At 53.9% G+C, this 19,282-nt stretch overlaps 1 protein-coding gene across 10 annotated transcripts in view; it reads left to right on the forward strand.

Moving 5' to 3' along the window:
* SEC16A (SEC16 homolog A, endoplasmic reticulum export factor) overlaps positions 1–19,282 on the forward strand; it is a 46,159-nt gene that overhangs the window by 17,093 nt on the left and 9,784 nt on the right. For all 10 annotated transcript variants that reach the window (XM_015116357.3, XM_077967083.1, XM_077967084.1 and 7 more), the window contains 17 exons: positions 52–250; positions 378–552; positions 2,271–2,413; positions 3,094–3,155; positions 3,233–3,371; positions 3,681–3,926; positions 5,540–5,637; positions 7,011–7,092; positions 7,269–7,386; positions 7,584–7,695; positions 7,900–8,005; positions 10,158–10,298; positions 11,888–12,001; positions 12,259–12,448; positions 13,734–13,979; positions 14,895–14,977; positions 17,031–17,183. In XM_015116357.3, the coding sequence (XP_014971843.3) occupies positions 52–250; positions 378–552; positions 2,271–2,413; positions 3,094–3,155; positions 3,233–3,371; positions 3,681–3,926; positions 5,540–5,637; positions 7,011–7,092; positions 7,269–7,386; positions 7,584–7,695; positions 7,900–8,005; positions 10,158–10,298; positions 11,888–12,001; positions 12,259–12,448; positions 13,734–13,979; positions 14,895–14,977; positions 17,031–17,183 (2,407 nt within the window). The remainder of the gene's footprint in view (positions 1–51; positions 251–377; positions 553–2,270; positions 2,414–3,093; positions 3,156–3,232; positions 3,372–3,680; positions 3,927–5,539; positions 5,638–7,010; positions 7,093–7,268; positions 7,387–7,583; positions 7,696–7,899; positions 8,006–10,157; positions 10,299–11,887; positions 12,002–12,258; positions 12,449–13,733; positions 13,980–14,894; positions 14,978–17,030; positions 17,184–19,282) is intronic.

The raw sequence follows: 19,282 nt of genomic DNA on the forward strand, positions 1-19,282 counted from the left end.
GGGACCTCCCGCACTCCCATTCCTCTGCCTCTGTCCCCCGGCTTCCTCTAGGCCCGAGAAACGTGACAACAACTGGAGGTACGACCCTCGCTTCACGGGGAGTTTTGACGACGACCCCGATCCCCACAGAGACCCTTACGGGGAAGAGGTGGACAGGCGCAGCGTCCACAGTGAGCACTCGGCACGGAGCCTGCACAGTGCACACAGCCTGGCCAGCCGCCGTAGCAGCCTCAGTTCCCACTCACACCAGGTGCGCGGCGGCACCTCACAGACACGCGGACGGTTGTGTTTAGAACCACCATCCTGTTTGCAGTGTACCTAAACTTTTACCACTGTGCCTGGAGAACTGATTTTTCCCGTTTGCTTTGTTTTTTAAGAGTCAGATTTACAGAAGCCACAATGTGGCTGCCAGTTCCTACGAGGCCCCGCTTCCTCCAGGCTCCTTTCACGGTGATTTCGCCTACGGCACCTACCGCAGCAATTTCAACAGTGGCCCCGGCTTCCCAGAGTATGGCTACCCTGCAGACACCGTCTGGCCTGCCATGGAGCAAGGTGTGTGCTCAGCAGGACAGAGGGACACTGGCTCACCCCACTGGGACGGCCACCCAGCCTGGGATCCGAACATGGGAGTCAGGGCTGGGGTTGGAATGGTGATGTCCTGGCCTGGCTCTGACCCAATCCATCCTTCCAAGTGGCAGAGCGTGTCAGGACGGGCTGACGCTGTCTCTTCGATTGCAGTTTGGCTTAAGGCCTGAGAGCTGCCCTGGCTGCCCCGACATGCATTTTAAAGTGTGACTGTGAGGACAGCCCACATCCAGGCTCTGGGCGGCCCCTGGTCACATCCCCATCGCAGACCCCGTGGCTCAGCAGGCTTGCAGGAGGGAGCTGCTCCTTCCCCTTGGAGACTCCGCTCCTGCAGGTGTCCGTGTGTCAGAGTTCCCTTCCAGGATGCTCAAATGCTTTTTCTTGGCAAATTGCAGAAATATATGTAAAGATATAAAGTTACAGAATGGAACAGTAGACTGACTGAGTTTCCTTTTTTTTTTTTTTTTGAGATGGAGTCTTACCCTGTCTCCCAGGCTGGAGTGCAGTGATGCAATCTCGGCTCACTGCAACTTCTGCATCGGGTTCAAACAATTCTCCTGCCTCAGCCTCCCGAGTAGCTGGGACTACAGGTGTTTGCCACCATGCACGGCTAATTTTTGTATTTTTAGTCGAGACGGGGTTTTGCCACGTTGGCCAGGCTGGTCTCAAACTCCTGACCTCAAGTGATCCGTCCTCCATCTTCCAAATGCTCAGATTACAGGTGTGAGTCACTGTGCCCGGCCTTACTTTTGTAAAGTATTGTTTCAGTTAACAACATTTTTTCATTTATTTATTTATTTATTTTTATTTTTATTTTTATTTTTTTGAGACGGAGTCTCGCTCTGTCGCCCAGGCTGGAGTGCAGTGGCCGGATCTCGGCTCACTGCAAGCTCCGCCTCCCAGGTTTACGCCATTCTCCTGCCTCAGCCTCGCGAGTAGCTGGGACTACAGGCACCTGCCACCTCGCCCGGCTAGTTTTTTTGTAATTTTTAGTAGAGATGGGGTTGCACCATGTTAGCCAGGATGGTCTCGATCTCCTGATCTCGTGATCCACCCGTCTCGGCCTCCCAAAGTGCTGGGATTACAGGCTTGAGCCACCGCGCCCGGCTGATTTATTTATTTATTTTTTTAAGAGACAGTCTCGTTCTGTCACCCAGGCTGGAGTGCAGTGGCGCGGTCATGGTTGCTATCTCCTGGGGTCAGGTGGCCCTCCTGCCTTGGATCCTTTCAAAGTGCTGGGATCACAGGCCTGCGCAACTATGCCTGGCTCCTTATTTTCTTTTTTGCTTGAGGTGTTTTGCTGTCCTTTTTGTTGGGTGCTGTGTGGTCATCACAGTCTGCATCTGGTTTTGTGAAAGGGAAGGAGCTCAGGCGCGGCCAGGCCCGGGAGGAGCCCGCGCCGCCAAAGGAGCCTCAGGACGGCTCGCGAGGGTGACGCAGGAGCTTCCTCAGTGTGCAAGGGAATAGCTCTCATACTTAGTGATACCAGCATTTATCTTTTCCTGACATACACTTCAGTTCTACTTTTAAGTATGATGTTAAACAATTCCCGACTTTGAGTTGGAAGTTTGTCATGATAAATCTCACCGGTGATTTCAGCTGTGTGGGCACATTGAAAGTCTAGGCTCAGAAGCAGCAAACAGTGACAAGCTGATGGTTTCTTTTTCCATTTATCTTAAATGCAGTTTCATCAAGACCAACTTCTCCTGAAAAATTTTCAGTGCCTCATGTCTGTGCCAGGTTTGGCCCTGGCGGTCAGCTTATCAAAGTGATTCCCAATCTGCCTTCAGAAGGACAGCCGGCCTTGGTGGAGGTCCACAGCATGGAGGTAATGGCACACGGTGTCACTGCTCTGCCGCCCCGGGGAACTCTGTGCTTTGCAGTTTGTCATCTTCAATTGCCAGACCTTGTCTCTGGACATACAGAGCTTGTCCTTGGAAAAATGTTTATTCCTATGAATTTTCAGTGTGTAGGGTTTTTCTTCTGTTTGGTCGTATCTTTGTCATCCTAAAAGTCAGTATTGTAAGCGTCTGCCTTGGTGTTAGATGTGGTTTGATCGTATATGCATTTCCTGTCCTCATTTTGGGGATGTTTGCTTTATTGCTGCTTTTCAGTGATAGATGCAGCGGGTGGGCCCTGTGCTGCCCAGGTGAGGGGAGCGGGGTGGCACATGGGCCCGGCGCTGCCGAGGTGAGTGGGGCTGGCGTGCGCCTCTTCCTGCAGCTTCTACAGGCTTCTGTAACATGTATTGGGGTTCTGCCTCAGGATTTGGGGAGAAAAAATGGATTTCACTGCTTAAAATAAAGTTTGAAATCATGGCTGTGGCCCACACAGGCCATGTTCCATGTAATAGCCTTGACAGAACCTTCACCCGCTGTGGGGCGGGGCAGGGCGGGCGGGCCAGGCCACCCTCTCCTCTCTGGTGCAGCATCTGTGCCTGGGTTGGCCGGCCTGCCAGCAGGGTGGCTGTGCACTGGCTGCCGCTGACCCACAGCCCTCTCCTCGTAGGCCTTGCTGCAGCACACGTCTGAGCAGGAGGAGATGCGGGCGTTCCCGGGACCCCTGGCCAAGTATGTTCCTTGTTGAGGCTTTTCTTTGCGAGCCCGGCCTTGCAGACATCACTGCTCACTGTGTGTTCTTTCTACAGAGACGATACCCATAAAGTGGATGTCATTAATTTTGCACAGAACAAAGCTATAAAATGTTTGCAGAATGAAAACTTAATTGACAAAGAGTCTGCAAGTCTTCTTTGGAATTTTATTGTTCTCCTATGCAGACAGAATGGGGTATGTGTCTTTTTACTTCTAGAGTGTTTCTTTCTGCTGGTCTTCATTTCGTCTTGGGCATTGCATGCTCAGCCTCCTGGCGGAGCAGGGCGAGATCCGCCTGCCCAGCTGTGGGAGCCTCGAGGACTGGGTGGGGAGGGAGAGGGAACATGCGGTTGGGATGAGATGAGGTTTCAGTCCAGCCTTGCCAGCCTTTCGGGTAGTTGTGGGTCTGGCTGTGTCCAGGGTGGGGCTTTGTCCCCGTGATGATCTAATGCGTCCTCACCTGAGAGCCATTGTTCTCCTTCCTGTTCCTGTTGACCCGAACAGACCGTGGTAGGGACCGACATTGCGGAGCTTCTCTTACGAGACCACAGAACAGTGTGGCTTCCTGGGAAGTCGCCCAATGAAGCAAACCTGATTGATTTCACGAACGAGGCGGTGGAGCAGGTGGAAGAGGAGGAGTCTGGCGAGGCCCAGCTCTCTTTCCTCACTGGTGGTCCGACGGCTGCTGCCAGCTCTCTTGAGAGAGAGACGGAGCGGTTCAGGGAGCTGTTGCTGTATGGCCGTAAGAAGGTGCGCCTGCCCATCATGGCACCTGGCGCCTGCAGGTGTCCACTGGGTCGGGCCTGGTGCGGGCGATGCAGCCGTTGGGGAGGGACACGGCCCCTCTCGGGAGCGTCCGCGCTGCGGTGTGGGGCTTCGGGTCTTGCTGTTTCGTGAACGATGCCGGCCTCTTTTATGCCATCCTTCTGGAGGTGTTCATGTGGGTTTCCTTCTAACTATTTCCAGTGTTGGAGACCTGCAGATGGAATTTTCAGTCATTCAATAAATGCACGTGTTGAGCACGGGCCGTGTCCCTGCTGTGTGTGCCAAGTCTCAGATGAGACATGCATGACACGAGTTTTGGCATTCTCACAAAGTCAGGCTCGAGTCCACAGCCCAGAAGTCGTTGGGAGTTGGGAGGACGCACCCAGCCTGTCAGAGGCGCAGTGCATGGAAAGGCCACGGGCAGGGGAGCAGCCAGTGCGTATAGCGTCCAGTGACTGGGGCCACAGCAGCCTGGGGACCAGGGCAGGTGGGGGACCTGAGACAGGAGCCTGCTCTGGGACAGTGGGATTGGGGGGTCCATAGCGACTGCAGCAGGGACAGTGTGTTCACAGGAGGGCCTGTCTAGGGCGCATGATGTCCGCTTTGGATGTGCTAAGCAGGAGAGAGGCCAGTCTCACGGGCATGTGTGGCCCTGAATAGCAGAGACATTGGATAGGCCCAGAGCTCTCCGTCCTTTTATATCATGATAAACTCAGAAAGGGCATATTTGGCCAGTACTTTTATTTTTTTAGTTTTATTTTTTGAGACAAAATCTCGCTCTTGCCCAGGCTGGAGTGCAGTGGCGTGATCACCGCTTAATGCGGCCTCGACCTCCTGGGTTCAAGTGATCCTCCCATCTCAGCCTCCTGAGTAGCTGGGACTACAGCTGCACGCCGCCACGCCGGGCTAACTTTTTTTTTTTTTTTCCGTAGAGACGGGGTTTCACCATGTTGCCAGGCTGGTCTCGAACTCCTGGGCTCAAGCAATCCGCCCGCCTTGGTCTCCCAAAGTGCTGGGATTACAGGCATGAGCCACCGCGCCCGGCCTGATCAGTATGAGTCTATTATGGATGTTTTATAACTGATTGAAGTCGTGTAACCTGTTAGCTTTTATTAACATCTTCCTCTACTGTAGCATTTTTGCCTCCTAGCCTGAAGTCCTAAATTATACCCTAGATGATTTTGGCGAAAGGGGAGGCTGCCTTACTGGAGCCACTGTCTGTGCTGACGGATATTCGTGGAGGCCTCCTGTTAGAACCGGGGAATTGACCCGCGTGTGTTTCCCAGTGGACGGGGCGGCGTGGTGGGCAGTGCGGTGTGGTTAGCCCTATTTGTGATTAGCGTGCTTATGTTTTATGCTGAAAATGGATAAAAGCAGCAAATATCTACAGATACCCACTACCACAGGGACTTTGAAACTCAGGAAAATAGTGAAATGCTGACGTGTCTTAATCTCCAAATGGTGAATAAGTTTTTGAGGCCTTTGGGTTGTTTGTGTATCTGCTGCTGCGTGAGGACACATGGCCTGTCGCCTGTCTTGACTCATGTCACATGAGCACCACCGATAACTCACCAAGGCCCCTGGAATGCCTTTTGCAGGATGCTTTGGAGTCTGCAATGAAGAATGGCCTGTGGGGTCACGCTCTGCTCCTTGCAAGTAAGATGGACAGCCGGACACACGCCCGAGTCATGACCAGGTACAGTCCCACGGTGGCCTGGTCCAGTGGCGAGCCCTGCTGGCTCCCTGCAGCACGCAGCGTCCACACTGGTGGCAGGTGGCAGGTGGCAGGCAGATCTCACTTGACTGTGCTGTGCTCCCACACGAACTCGGGCTTCCTTGGCTTCAGGCTTCCTTGGGTTGTGCTGTGGAGAGCTTAAAAAGTTTTTTATTAACCGCATGGTTTTTAATACTTCACATAAAATCTCAGTGAATTCCTTAGTCTTCATCTTTTTTTTTTTTTTTTGAGACAGAGTCTTGCTCTGTTGCCCAGGCTGGAGTGCAGTGGCGTGATCTCGGCTCACTGCAAGCTCTGCCTCCCAGGTTCACGCCATTCTCCTGCCTCAGCCTCTCGAGTAGCTGGGATTACAGGCGCCCGCCACCATGCCCAACTAAGTTTTTTTGTATTTTTAGTAGAGACGGGGTTTCACCGTGTTAGCCAGGATGGTCTTGATCTCCTGACCTTGTGATCCGCCCGCCTTGGCCTCCCAAAGTGCTGGGATTATAGGCGTTAGCCATTGCACCCGGCCTAGTCTCCATCTTTTATAGCTTTTTCTTTAAATTTTGAGTTTTGCTCTGTTGCCCAGGCTGGCGTGCAGTGGCGCAGTCTCAGCTCACCGTAACCCCTGCCTCCCAGGTTCAAGTGATCCTCACGCCTTGGCCTCCCAAGTAGTTGGGACCACAGGCATCCACCACCACACCCAGCTAATTTTTTGTATTTTTAGTAGAGATGGGGTTTTGCCATGTTGGCCAGGCTGGTCTCAAACTCCTGGCCTCAAGGGATCTGCCCACCTTGACCTTCTGAAAGTGCTGGGATTACAGGCGTGAGCCACCACACCTGGACTTATCTTTTACAGCTTTTTTTTTTTTTTTTTTAATATTGAGATAGGGAAAGAAAAATAAAATACTGAGATATGTGTACTTTGCCTAAGTGAAATATAAGTCTAATCATTACATCAGAGGGCTGAGGTCTGGTTTTTTTTTTTTAATTTAGTTTATTACTATTTTATTTATTTATTTTTTTGAGATGGAGACTTGCTCTGTCGCCCAGGCTAGAGTGCAGTGGCACGATCCCAGCTCACTGCAACCTCTGCCTCCTGGGTTCAAGCGATTCTCCTGCCTCAGCCTCCTGAGTGGCTGGGAATACAGGTGCATGCCACCACACCCAGCTGATTTTTGTATTTTTAGTAGAGACGGGTTTCTCCATGTTAGTCTCTAACTTCTGACCTCAGGTGATCCGCCCGCTTCGGCCTCCCAAAGTGCTGGGATTACAGGCATGAGCCACCGCGCCCGGCCGGACTTTTTCTTTTAGCTGAGCCAGCGTGGGGTCTTTCTGTGTTTATGTCTGCCCAGGTTTGCCAACAGCCTCCCAATCAACGACCCTCTGCAGACAGTCTACCAGCTCATGTCCGGGCGGATGCCCGCCGCGTCTACGGTGAGTGGCACTGCCTGGTGGCTCGCACAGGCTCCACTGCCTGTGTGGAGTTTGCTCATGGGTGATGCTGTCACAGGCCGTGAGGTGCCTCCTCGTGCTGGTGAGCCCAGCTGCGTGGAATTGAAACGGTGCTGGCTTCCAGGGATGAGGCTTCGTTTTGTTTTTCCTCATGTTAGTGCTGTGGAGACGAGAAATGGGGAGACTGGAGGCCGCACCTTGCCATGGTCTTGTCCAACTTGAACAACAATATGGATGTCGAGTCCAGGACGATGGCTACCATGGGCGACACTCTGGGTAGGTCAGGGGTGGAGATGGGCATCAGGCGTCATGGATGGAGCACCGAAGGCCCGGTTGTCTGTGGCATTGGCAGAAATCACAAGAACCCGGCCTTCTTGGTCCAGCTCGCGTCTCTAGTGCCTTCTGTGCACATGCTTGACTTCCGCGGGCATCCGCAGTCACTGAGACTCCGCCTGGTTCTCGTGTCTCTCCAGCTTCGAAGGGCCTCTTAGACGCGGCCCACTTTTGCTACCTTATGGCCCAGGTTGGATTTGGTGTTTATACGAAGAAAACTACAAAGCTTGTCTTAATTGGATCAAATCACAGGTAAAGAAGCAAGTCAGTGTAGTCCTGTAAGTTTTCCTTTAAAAGTAAGACGAAATCCTTCTCCTTTAGTTAATTCAGAAATGGACAGAATCATGTCTTGATTTGTCACATGGTGGGACACACTTCTGGATGACCTGCTCTGAGGTTGACTCTGCTAATAATTGGCCATGTTTTTCAAATCAAAATAATTCGCTTCCTCTACAGTTTGCCATTCTTAAAGTTCGCAACCAATGAAGCAATCCAGAGGACGGAAGCCTATGAGTACGCCCAGTCCCTGGGTGCCCAGACCTGCCCCCTGCCTAGTTTCCAGGTAAGCAGGTGCTGCCAGCCTGCAGCTGTCATGGGTGGGCAGGCGCTCAGTGCTAACAAGCTTTTGGCTACTTAGATTTTTTGAGTTCTTATGGAAAAAAATGATGTGAGTTTTTTCGGGGAGGATCTTGAGAAGACATTTGATCTAAAATGCTAAAAAACTAGATCACATTGAATTGAGGCTTTCCGTTTGCATTTGATTTCAGTTATTTTCATGAGCTTTTTTTTTTTTTTTTTTAAGGAGACAGGGTCTCACTCGTTGCCCAGGCTGGAGTGCACTCTGCTTTGATCACTCCCAGGCTTCAGCCATTTCCCTTGGCCTCCAGAGTAGCGGGGACTACAGGCAGCACCACCATGCCGTGCTAATTTTTTTGTTTTTTTTTTTTTTGAGACGGAGTCTCACTCTATCGCCCAGGCTGGAGCGCAGTGGTGCAATCTCGGCTCACTGCAAACTCGGCCTCCTGGGTTCACACCATTCTCCTGCCTCAGCCTCCCATGTAGCTGGGACTACAGGCGCCCACCACCGCACCCGGCTAATTTTTGTATTTTTAGTAGAGACGGGGTTTCACCGTGTTAGCCAGGATGGTCTCGATCTCCTGACCTCGTGATCTGCCTGCCTCGGCCTCCCAAAGTGCTGGGATTACAGGTGTGAGCCGCCGCGCCCGGCCGTATGAGCTGTTTGTAATATTTGAGGGAGGTATTCTCTGATGCAGTATGGGGGTGGTGTGTATAAAATATACATAGAGAGAGGCTGGGCATGGTGGCTCATGCCTGTAATCCCAGTACTTTGGGAGGCCAAGGTGGGTGGATTACCTGAGCTCAGGAATTAGAGACCAGCCTGGCAACGTAATGACACCCTGTCTCTACCAAAAAAAAAAAAAAAACAAAAATTAGCCAGGCATGGCAGCATGCGCCTGTGTTTCCAGCTCCTCAGAGGCTGAAGTGGGAGGATCGCTTGAGCCCAGGAGATTGAGGCTGCAGTGAGCTGGATTGTGCCACTGCACTCTAGACTGGGTGACAAAGTGAGACCCGGTCAAAAAAAAAAAAAAAAAAAAAGTATCTAGAGAATGCCTGTGGGCAGCTGGAGCTGCACGGAAGGCAGTGGTCTTCCTGCCGTGCTCTTGGGGTGTTGTGGCTGTGAGAGCCGAGTGGCGCCATGAAAGGGGTTGGCGGGGAAAGCAGGGTGGGTTTCTTCCCAGCTTAGTCACTTACTTTGCTCTTGAAATCCTTCAGGGAACAGGGACTAGGACTGTGGTCGGCGGGCGTGGTGGGTGGGAGACATGATGAGTGAAGCGTCCAGAAGAGTCCACAGCTTCCAGGGTGACTCTCGGACGCAGGGGAGCCCCCGGGCAGCGCGAGGCTTTGTCCATCAGTGATGCTCGGACGCAGGGGAGCCCCGGGGCAGCGCGAGGCTTTGTCCATCAGTGATGCTCGGACGCAGGGGAGCCGCGGGGCATCACGAGGCTTTGTCCAACCACGATACTCGGACGCAGGGGAGCCCCCGGGCAGCGCGAGGCTTTGTCCATCAGTGATGCTCGGACGCAGGGGAGCCGCGGGGCAGCACGAGGCTTTGTCCAACCACGATACTCGGACGCAGGGGAGCCCCCGGGCAGCGCGAGGCTTTGTCCATCAGTGATGCTCGGACGCAGGGGAGCCGCGGGGCAGCACGAGGCTTTGTCCAACCAGGATACTCGGACGCAGGGGAGCCCCGGGGCAGCGTGAGGCTTTGTGCTTCGGTGATACTCGGACTCAGGGGAGCCCCAGGGCAGTGCAAGGCTTTGTCCGTCGGTGATGCTCGGACTCAGGGGAGCCCCCGGGCAGCGCAAGGCTTTGTCCATCCGCGATACTCGGACGCAGGGGAGCCCCGGGGCAGCGCGAGGCTTTGTCCTTCGGTGATACTCGGACTCAGGGGAGCCCCGGGGCATCGCGAGGCTTTGTCCAACCACGATGCTCGGACGCAGGGGAGCCCCGGGGCAGCGCGAGGCTTTGTCCGTCGGTGATGCTCGGATGCAGTGGAGCCCCCGGGCAGCACAAGGCTTTGTCCATCCGCGATACTCGGACGCAGGGGAGCCCCGGGGCAGCGTGAGGCTTTGTCCATCCGCGATGCTCGGAAGCAGGGGAGCCGCGGGGCAGCAAGGTTTCTGTCGTTTCAGGTGTTTAAGTTCATCTACTCCTGCCGCCTGGCGGAAATGGGGCTGGCCACGCAAGCCTTCCACTACTGTGAGGCCATCTCGAAGAGCATCCTGACGCAGCCGCACCTGTACTCCCCAGTGCTGATCAGCCAGCTTGTGCAGGTGCTGCCCCCGGCGCCGGTCCTCAGGATGCCGTGCTGACTGCAGGGAAGGAGGGCTTGCCAGAGCCCCCGGGCGTGGGGGTGGCGATGGTTCAGATGCGCGTTGTGGTAGACGCTCAGAACCTGCCTCTTGGGCAGATGAAGATCTCTGAATGGCTTCGTGTTTTGCGTCTTAGTCTGGGGACTCTCAGGCACCACGTGCCAGCACAGAACCTTGGTGCGAGTTTCATAATCAGAAGAAACTGTCTGTAGGATACTGTTTTTGTTTTTGTTTTTTTGAGACGGAGTCTCGGAGTCTCGCTCTGTGGCCCAGGCTGGAGTGCAGTGGTGCAATCTCGGCTCACTGCAAGCTCCGCCTCCTGGGTTCACGCCATTCTCCTGCCTCAGCCTCCCGAGTAGCTGGGACTACAGGCGCCCACCACCGCGCCCGGCTAAGTTTTTGTATTTTTAGTAGAGAGGGGGTTTCACCGTGGTCTCGATCTCCTGACCTCGTGATCCACCCGCCTCGGCCTCCCAAAGTGCTGGATTACAGGCTTGAGCCACCGCGCCCAGCCCAGGATATTCTTTTTTTATTGAAATAGAGTCTCACTCTGTCACCCAGGCTGGAGTGCAGTTTGGTGCGATCTCGGCTCACTGCAGCCTCCACCTCCCAGATTCAAGCGATGCTCCTGCCTCAGCCTCCCAAGTAGCTGAGATTACAGGCACCACGATTGACCAATTTTTTGTATTTTTAGTAGAGATGGGGTTCCACCATGTTGGCCAGGCTGGTCTCGAACTCGTGACCTCAAGTGATGCATGCATCTGCCTTGGCCCCCCAAAGTGCTGGGATTACAGGTGTCAGCCACCATGCCCAGTCAGGATGTTCTTATTTTGAGGAAATTTAGTCTGGTGGTTGATAGCTTAAGTGTCCAGAGTCCAGCAGCCTTTGTTTGAGTCCTGGCTGCACTGTTGCAAGCCTCAGTTTCTTCCCCTGTAAAACGGAGGAGGTGTGACTGGCAGAGAGTATGGGAGGTGCCACGGGATAGGTGTAGGCGGCGCCCGTGTTGCCCCAGGATCTTCATCTCTCGTCGGTAGTTCCATTTGTGAGAACGTGCTCATGGGATACCCAAAAAATGTATTAGGGACATTTTTAGACCCATTTCAAAGTTCAGAGAGTCATTGATGAATCCTTAGGTGCTCATCCCCCGCCTCAGTGGTTATGAACACATGGTCAAACTTGTGTTCTGCCCCCTTCTGCCCTGCTTTGCGTCTCCCACATTCCCGATGAAAGCTTGCAGACATTACCTGGGAGTGCAGCTCTTACTGAGTCAGGTCCACATGGTCAGGTGGTAGTCTCGGGCCAGGCGTGTTCCAGGGGGTGCCCAGCGCTGCCGACCCGGTGCCCGTGGGCCAAGAGGTCGTCTACAGCAACTTCCCACAGTCGCCCAGCATCCCGTGTATGTCACCTAAGCACATACTAGAAACATGTATGCAGCTAATTAGACTTTATCCCCAGTAAACACTGAAGCTGCATTGCCTGGACATTTTGAAGACGGCTCACTTGCCATCACCTGGTGGTGACAGGGGCCTCTGATTTTTGCCCATGTCTAGATGGCTTCCCAGTTACGACTCTTCGATCCCCAGCTGAAAGAGAAGCCGGAAGAGGAGTCCTTGGCCGCACCCACGTGGCTGGTTCACCTGCAGCAGGTGGAGCAGCAGATCAAGGTACAGCCTTGGCTTGGGGTGGCCCAGAGGCATCTGGTAAGGTGGCTTCTGTCCCTGTTATGTCCACACTGAAAGTATGTATCTAAAGACAGTATAACTGCATATGTGTGCCTATGAGAATTCCCCAATTCCCCAGAAAGGGCGTTGAGTGCCTCCTGTCCTGAAGTAGGGAGACAGCAAGCATGGTGGTGGCGGGCGGGCGGCGCTGCCGTGCGGCCACAGGTGGCTTCCACAGGGCAGGCCTTGTTCTCCCTCAGGAGGGGGCTGGAGTATGGCATCAGGACGGAGCCTTCCCGCAGCAGTGTCCCGGCACGCCGAGCTCCGAGGTGGAGCAGGACGGGGCAGGACTCAGTCAGCCAGCGGCCCTGGGGATCGCCAACCCGCTGCTGGCCATGCCTGCGCCGAGCCCTGAGCACTCGAGCCCCAGCGTGCGGCTGCTGCCCTCAGGTGAGCCCAGGTGCGCGGCTGCTGCCCTTGGACAGGCCCCGGCTTCCTGCTGGCTGAGCTGTGGTCTGCGCCCTTGCCTCCTGCAGAACCGCTTTCAGATGCAGACTGTTTGAGGCAGCGTCTCGCACCACCACGGTGGTTGTGGGTCTCCTCAGTCTCCTCCCTTCTTCCCTTCATGCTTCCTGCCCTGCTGAGATGGAGGCTCATGGCTTTCCATGTCCATAAATACCCATGTGCTGGCGACACTGCCCTGAGTGCCCGCTGCCTGCTCAGCCTCCCTGCTTGCTTCTTCGGGAGCCTCAGCCACACCGTGTCTGGGCAGCACCCTCGGCTGTGCTCCTCTGCAGCCTGCTTCTCCCAGTCAGCCCCATGGGGGGAAGGGCCAGCCCAGAGCTGCAGGGAGTCAAGTCCAGATGCCCTCCTCTCACATGCTCCTTGGCTTCCTTCGTCAGTGAACCTCACCAGCACAGCCTGCACGCAGGGCCGCATGCCTGGATTAGCATGGCTCCTTACTGCTCGCCTCCTGCTTCTTCCCCAGACCCTCCAGGGTCTCCATCTCACCTGAAGACAAGCCAGGGTCTTCATAGTGGCCACAGGCCCTCTGGGGTCAGCCCTAAGCCCTCCTGCCCTGGTGCTGTGTCCACTCCCATGCTATGGACCAGCCACACTCCTGATTTGGGCCCACTGCCTCGCTGTCCACCCTCCCTGCCTGATGTCCACTCTGCTTCGTCCTCAGACACCGTTACCACGTCTTGGTTGATTACTCTCCTTAGCGTTTGCTCTTCTTACTCAGTTCACCTGTCCTGACTCCTGTGAGCACCCAGCATTTCTTTTGTTCTTGAAGCATCCAGGGCCCAGCATGGTGCTGGCAGGCAGCAGCCCTCCCAGGTTTTATGTCGAGTTGGAAGAATGAATGAATTAATGAGTGGCATGTTTGACCACTGACCATGGAGGAGGGGACTCGAGTCTAGCAGAACTCTGTGCCAGATGGTCACTGTGGGCTTGCGTTTGGGCTGGGCCATGCCCAGGAGCCCACGTGGTGCTCTGACACAGTGTTCCTCCTGCCCCCACCCCTGGAAAAGAAAGTGAATATTCTGCTTTTCTCCAAACCACTGATGGTTCGGTACAGTGGTGATTTCAGGGCTCTTTGCTCTGTTGGGCCTCCCTTGTAACAGAAACGGGGCTGTACAAAATCACTTGTCATAAACATGTTGAGTATCAGCTCCTTCCAGTGACTCAAGCTACCCTCAGTAACCCCAGCCTCTTCTCCATTGTTCCCATGCAGCTCCGCAGACGCTCCCTGACGGCCCGTTGGCCAGTCCTGCCAGGGTGCCAATGTTCCCAGTGCCCCTGCCCCCGGGGTCCCTGGAGCCGGGTCCTGGCTGTGTGACCCCAGGGTCCGCACTTGGCTTCCCGGAGCCCTCCAGGCCTGATCCTGCAGCGCTGTGCCCGGGGCCTGGCCTCCCGCCTGGTGTGCCGCCTCTGCAGGAAAGGAGACACTTGCTCCAGGAAGCCAGGAGCCCAGACCCAGGTGGGGCTGCAGAGATGCTGTCTTGAGAGCAGAAGCAGCACTGGGGGTGGTGTTTGTGGGGATTGGTGGAAGAGATTGAAGTTATTTGAGCTTGAAACAACTTACGTTACTTGTCTTTTTTTTTTTTTTTTTTTTGAGACGGAGTCTCGCTGTGTCTCCCAGGCTGGAGTGCAGTGGCGTGATCTCGGCTCACTGCAAGCTCCGCCTCCCGGGTTCACGCCATTCTCCCGCCTCAGCCTCCCGAGTAGCTGGGACTACAGGCGCCCGCCACCATGCCCGGCTAGTTTTTTGTATTTTTAGTAGAGATGGGGTTTCACCGTGTTAGCCAGGATAGTCTCGATCTCCTGACCTCGTGATCCACCCGCCTCGGCCTTCCAAAGTGCTGGGATTACAGGCTTGAGCCACCGCGCCCGGCCCGTTACTTGTCTTAATGTAGACCAAACATTCTGGAAGTTACAGACTGGATGGGTTCAGAGTCTCACTACGATAGTAGTGTTAATGCCAGTTTCTTTTGTGACTTGGCTTTTTGTTATGATAAGAAGCCTAAATGGCCATCTGGGGCAGGGCACGGTGGCCATGGGTCTCCTGGGATCTGTCTTCAGACCCTCCTGACCGCCTGGTGAGACAGACAGGGGCAGGTCATGAACTTCTGTCTGGAAGTTGATTTGGTGGATCTTGTCCCTGGTCTGTGCCTATGTCTATATGTGTATATATGGACAAAGCAAAACACAGGCCTAGCTTTAAAAATAAAAGAGTGTGCACACATGTGGGACGATGTTCAGTCTTGGTTTCTGCAAACCATGCTGGTGTGGCGGTAGCTGGGTGGGAAGGCGGTGTGCCTGTTGATCTGTGTGCCGCACACACGTCCCGCCGCCTCGTGACCGAGATCACAGTTGCTCTCTTTCCCGTTGACAGGGATCGTGCCGCCGGAGGCACCTGTTGGAAACTCCCTTTCCGAGCTAAGCGAAGAAAATTTTGGTGGAAAATTTGCTACTCTGGTACTTTGTCACATTTTCTTAAACTATTTGTTTTCCATAAAGTTCATCGAGTGGGCACCCAGACTCCTTGCTGAGTTGTAAGTAGGAGGATGGTAGTGAGGACTATGAAATTGTTTCTAAAATTGTTTCTTAAAGCGGAAGTGCTTCTAAATAGCTTTCATCCTTAAAATATGAAGAGTTGGTGAAAACGCTGGTAGGGAAAGACGGGAAAGAGAATTCAGTAGCATAAAAAGTTACTTTAAGTAGAAGAAATACCCAGATATCATGAAGTCCCCTTATTATTTTTAATTCTTCCAAAATGGGCACTTTCTCTGATTTCTGCATCTCTTTTTCTTTTTGTATTTTTGAGATGGCATCCCGCTCTGTTGTCCAGGCTGGAGTGCAGTGGCGCAATCTCGGCTCACCGCAACCTCCACCTCCCAGGTTCAAGCAGTTCTCTGCCTCAGCCTCCCAAGTAGCTGGGATTACAGGCATGTGCCACCACGCCCAGCTAATTTTTGTATTTTTAGTAGAGATGGGGTTTCATCATGTTGGCCAGGCTGGTCTTGAACTCCTGAGCTCAAGTGATCTGCCCACCTCGGCCTCCCAAAGTGCTGGGATTACGGGTGTGAGCCACCAAGCCTGACCTTTTTTTTTTTTTACCCTAAGACATAGTTTCATTCTGTCACCCAAGCTGAAGTGCAGTGGCGCCATCTTGTCCACCGCAACCTCCGCCTCCCAGGTTCAAGCGATTCTCCTGCCTCAGCCTCCCAGGTAGCTGGGACTACAGGCATGTGCCACCATGCTTGGCTAAATTTTTGTATTTTTTGGTAGAGACGGGGTTTTGCCATGTTAGCCAGGCTAGTCTCGAACTCCTGACTTCAAGTGATCTGCCTGCCTCAGCCTCCCAAAGTGCTGGGATTATAGGTATGAGCTACCGCACCTGGACATCTCGTTTTCTTTTTTTTTTTTCTTTTTTTTTTTTCTTGAGATGGAGTTTCACTCTGTTGCCTGGGCTGGAGTGCAGTGGTGCGATCTTGGCTTACTGCATCCTCCACCTCCCAGGTTTAAGCAGTTCTCTGCCTCAGCCTCCCGAGTAGCTGGGATTGCAGGCGCCCACCACCACACCCAGCTCATTTTTTTTTTTTTTTTGTATTTTTAGTAGAGATGGGGTTTCACCATCTTGGCCAGGCTGATCTTGAACTCCTGACCTCGTGATCCACCCGCCTCCGCCTCCCGAAGTGTTGGGATTACAGGTGTGAGCCACCGGGCCCGGCTGGGCCTGACCTCGTGATCCACCCGCCTCCACCTCCCGAAGTGTTGGGATTACAGGTGTGAGTCACCGGGCCCGGCCGGACCATCTCTTTTTCTACAGTAGAATTTCTTTTCTAATTTTTTTTATCTCACAAGATATCCTGGAATACAATAGAATTTCTAACATTTTCACTGGTTTTCCTGAAAGAGAGATTTATCTGATTAGACATGTTTGGTATAAGATGGTTGCTTTTATACAGACCGCATTCTGGAACCTTCTTTACTTATACCCAGCCCTTCCCGGGCATCCCATTAGTAGGCGATTGCTGTAGTTTGAACTTGCATTCGGTGTTTTACCCTTTAAAATATTGTGTCCCTGGAAAAGTAAAAGTGAGGGTTGAGCTATTAAACACTAGGACTTGACCCAGGAATAAATATTTTTAAAAATCATTGTATCTTTGCGAATGCGCATCGCCCCACTCTGGCCAGTCTTCCCTCAGTGTGTGCTCACGCTCCATTTCTTCCAGCCCGGAATCTCCGTCGAGGGTCCGCATTTGCATTTCGAGTGCTGAGTGCTCCCAGATGGAGCTGCTTATTAAGTGCGGCTGGCTTTCTCTAGTCAGGCCAGGCAGAGGCTCCGGGAGGCCCAGTCAGGGGGCTGCTCTCCCCAGCCCCCTCCCTGACTCCCTCTGGGCACCAGAGTCGTGTGGCCTCTCAGTGACATATTTAAGGAACACACCTGGGGAAGCGCGTCCCCGCTGTCTTTCGGTTGCTGTGTGAGGAGCCCCAGGATAGCCTGTTCTGCGTTGCCTTGTGACAGGCCCCCTCGAGGACGGCGCCAGACTCAGAGGCCCCCCCAGGGTGGGATCGTGCCGACTCGGGCCCCACGCAGCCACCTCTGTCTCTCCCATCCGCTCCCGAAACGAAGAGACCCGGACAAGCAGCCAAGAAAGAGACGAAGGAACCTAAGAAGGTAGTACAGCTGCCCCCAGTGCGCCCAGCGGCCAGCAGGGTCTGGACAGGAGGCACGCTTCCCAGAGCGCCGGCCTCTTAATTCACCACACATGCAGACAGCCTCCTGATACAAACAGCCGAGTGTCTGCAGTGCACACGGCATGATGACTGTCTATGTATTTGTGCCTTCGGATAACAGGATAATAGCCCACCCAGGTCAGCATGGGGACACAGTCCGGCCCCCAGAGGTCCCCTCTGGCCATTACCTGTCAGACCCACCCGCAAGGGACCAGACGGCAGCCGCTCCTTTGTCGTTGTGGTGTGTGCCTGCCGCTGGCTCACGGACTCTCCCAGTTGTGGACTTTGGGACAGCTTTCAGTGTGGGGCTGGGAGCATTCAGGCCCCGGGAGCCTCCTGGCCAGTCTCTTGGTGAATGTGCTTGTTTTCCTTAGGTGCGCACGGAGGAGCGGAGGGTTTAGGTCGCAGGACGAGCGTGTGTTCAGCTTTAGGAGACACTGCTGAGCAGTTGTCTGAAATGGTTGGTTGGTTGGTTGGACATTTGTCACACGTCCTGCAGCAGAGGACAAGGGCCCCAGATATCCCTCGTCTTCACCAATACTGGGCAGTGCCAGTTCTTTAACTTAGCCGTTGTGCTGGGGCTGATGACATCTCATTGTGGCTTATACTCTGCATCTCCCCAGCGAGGTGTGATGCTGGGCACCTTCTCGTGTCCCTGTTACCATCTCATTGCCCTTTTGGGGCGGTGCTTGTTCAAGTCTCTATCCATTTTTTTGTTTGTTGTTGTTTTTTTCCCATAAAGATGGGGTCTCACTATGTTGCCCAGGCTGGTCTCAAGCTTCTGGGCCCAAGTGATCCTCCCGCCTCATAGCTGGGACTGCAGTTGCAGCCACCGCACCTGACTTTCCTCTCCATTTTTAATGGTGATCTCTTTTTTTTTTTTTTTTTTTTGAGACGGAGTCTCGCTCTGTCACCCAGGCTGGAGTGCAGTGGCGCAATCTCGGCTCACTGCAAGCTCCGCCTCCCGGGTTCACGCCATTCTCCAGCCTCAGCCTCCCGAGTAGCTGGGACTACAGGCGCCCGCCACTGCGCCCGGCTAATTTTTTTCTATTTTTAGTAGAGACGGGGTTTCACCATGGTCTCGATCTCCTGACCTTGTGATCCGCCCGCCTCGGCCTTCCAAAGTGCTGGGATTACAGGCGTGAGCCACCGCGCCCGGCCTTTAATGGTGATCTCTTACTGACTCGCAGGAGTCCTTTCTGTATTGTGGATATAAGTCCTCTTAGGTGTATTGATTGTGATATCGTCTCCCAATCTGTAGATTGTCTTTTTACTTGTGATGGTATCTTTTACCCCGGCACTCTGGGAGGCTGGGCGCGGCAGCTCACGCCTGTCACACCAGCACTCTGGGAGGCCGAGTGGATCATGAGGTCAGGAGTTCAAGATCAGCCTGGCCAAGATGGTGAAACCCAATCTCTACTAAAAATACAAAATTAGGCCGGGCGCGGTGGCTCAAGCCTGTAATCCCAGCACTTTGGGAGGCCAAGACGGGCGGATCACGAGGTCAGGAGATCGAGACCATCCTGGCTAACACAGTGAAACCCCGTCTCTACTAAAAAATACAAAAAACTAGCCGGGCGTGGTGGCGGGCGCCTGTAGTCCCAACTACTCGGGAGGCTGAGGCAGGAGAATGGTGTGAACCCGGGAGGCGGAGCTTGCAGTGAGCTGAGATCCAGCCACTGCACTCCAGCCTGGGCGGCAGAGCGAGACTCCGTCTCAAAAAAAAAAAAAAATACAAAATTAGCTGTGCATAGTGGTGGGCGCCTGTAATCCCAGCTACCCGGGAGACTGAGGCATAGAACTGCTTGAACCCAGGAGGCAGAGGTTGCGGTGCACCAAGATCGCGCCATTGCACTCCAGCCTGGGCAACAGAGCAAGACTCTGTCTCAACAAACAAACAAACGAAAATGAAGTGCATCATGTGAAGAATAAAGTAAATTTTCCTAATAACCAAATTCTCCACGCATGGGAAACACAGAGGGGCCGTGTCTGCCTCTGACACACGCTGACTTGGACAGCCTGCCTTCCACTTCTCAAAGG

This window comes from Macaca mulatta, chromosome 15 (genome assembly GCF_049350105.2).
Source record: "Macaca mulatta isolate MMU2019108-1 chromosome 15, T2T-MMU8v2.0, whole genome shotgun sequence".
Classification (NCBI taxonomy): domain Eukaryota; kingdom Metazoa; phylum Chordata; class Mammalia; order Primates; family Cercopithecidae; genus Macaca; species Macaca mulatta.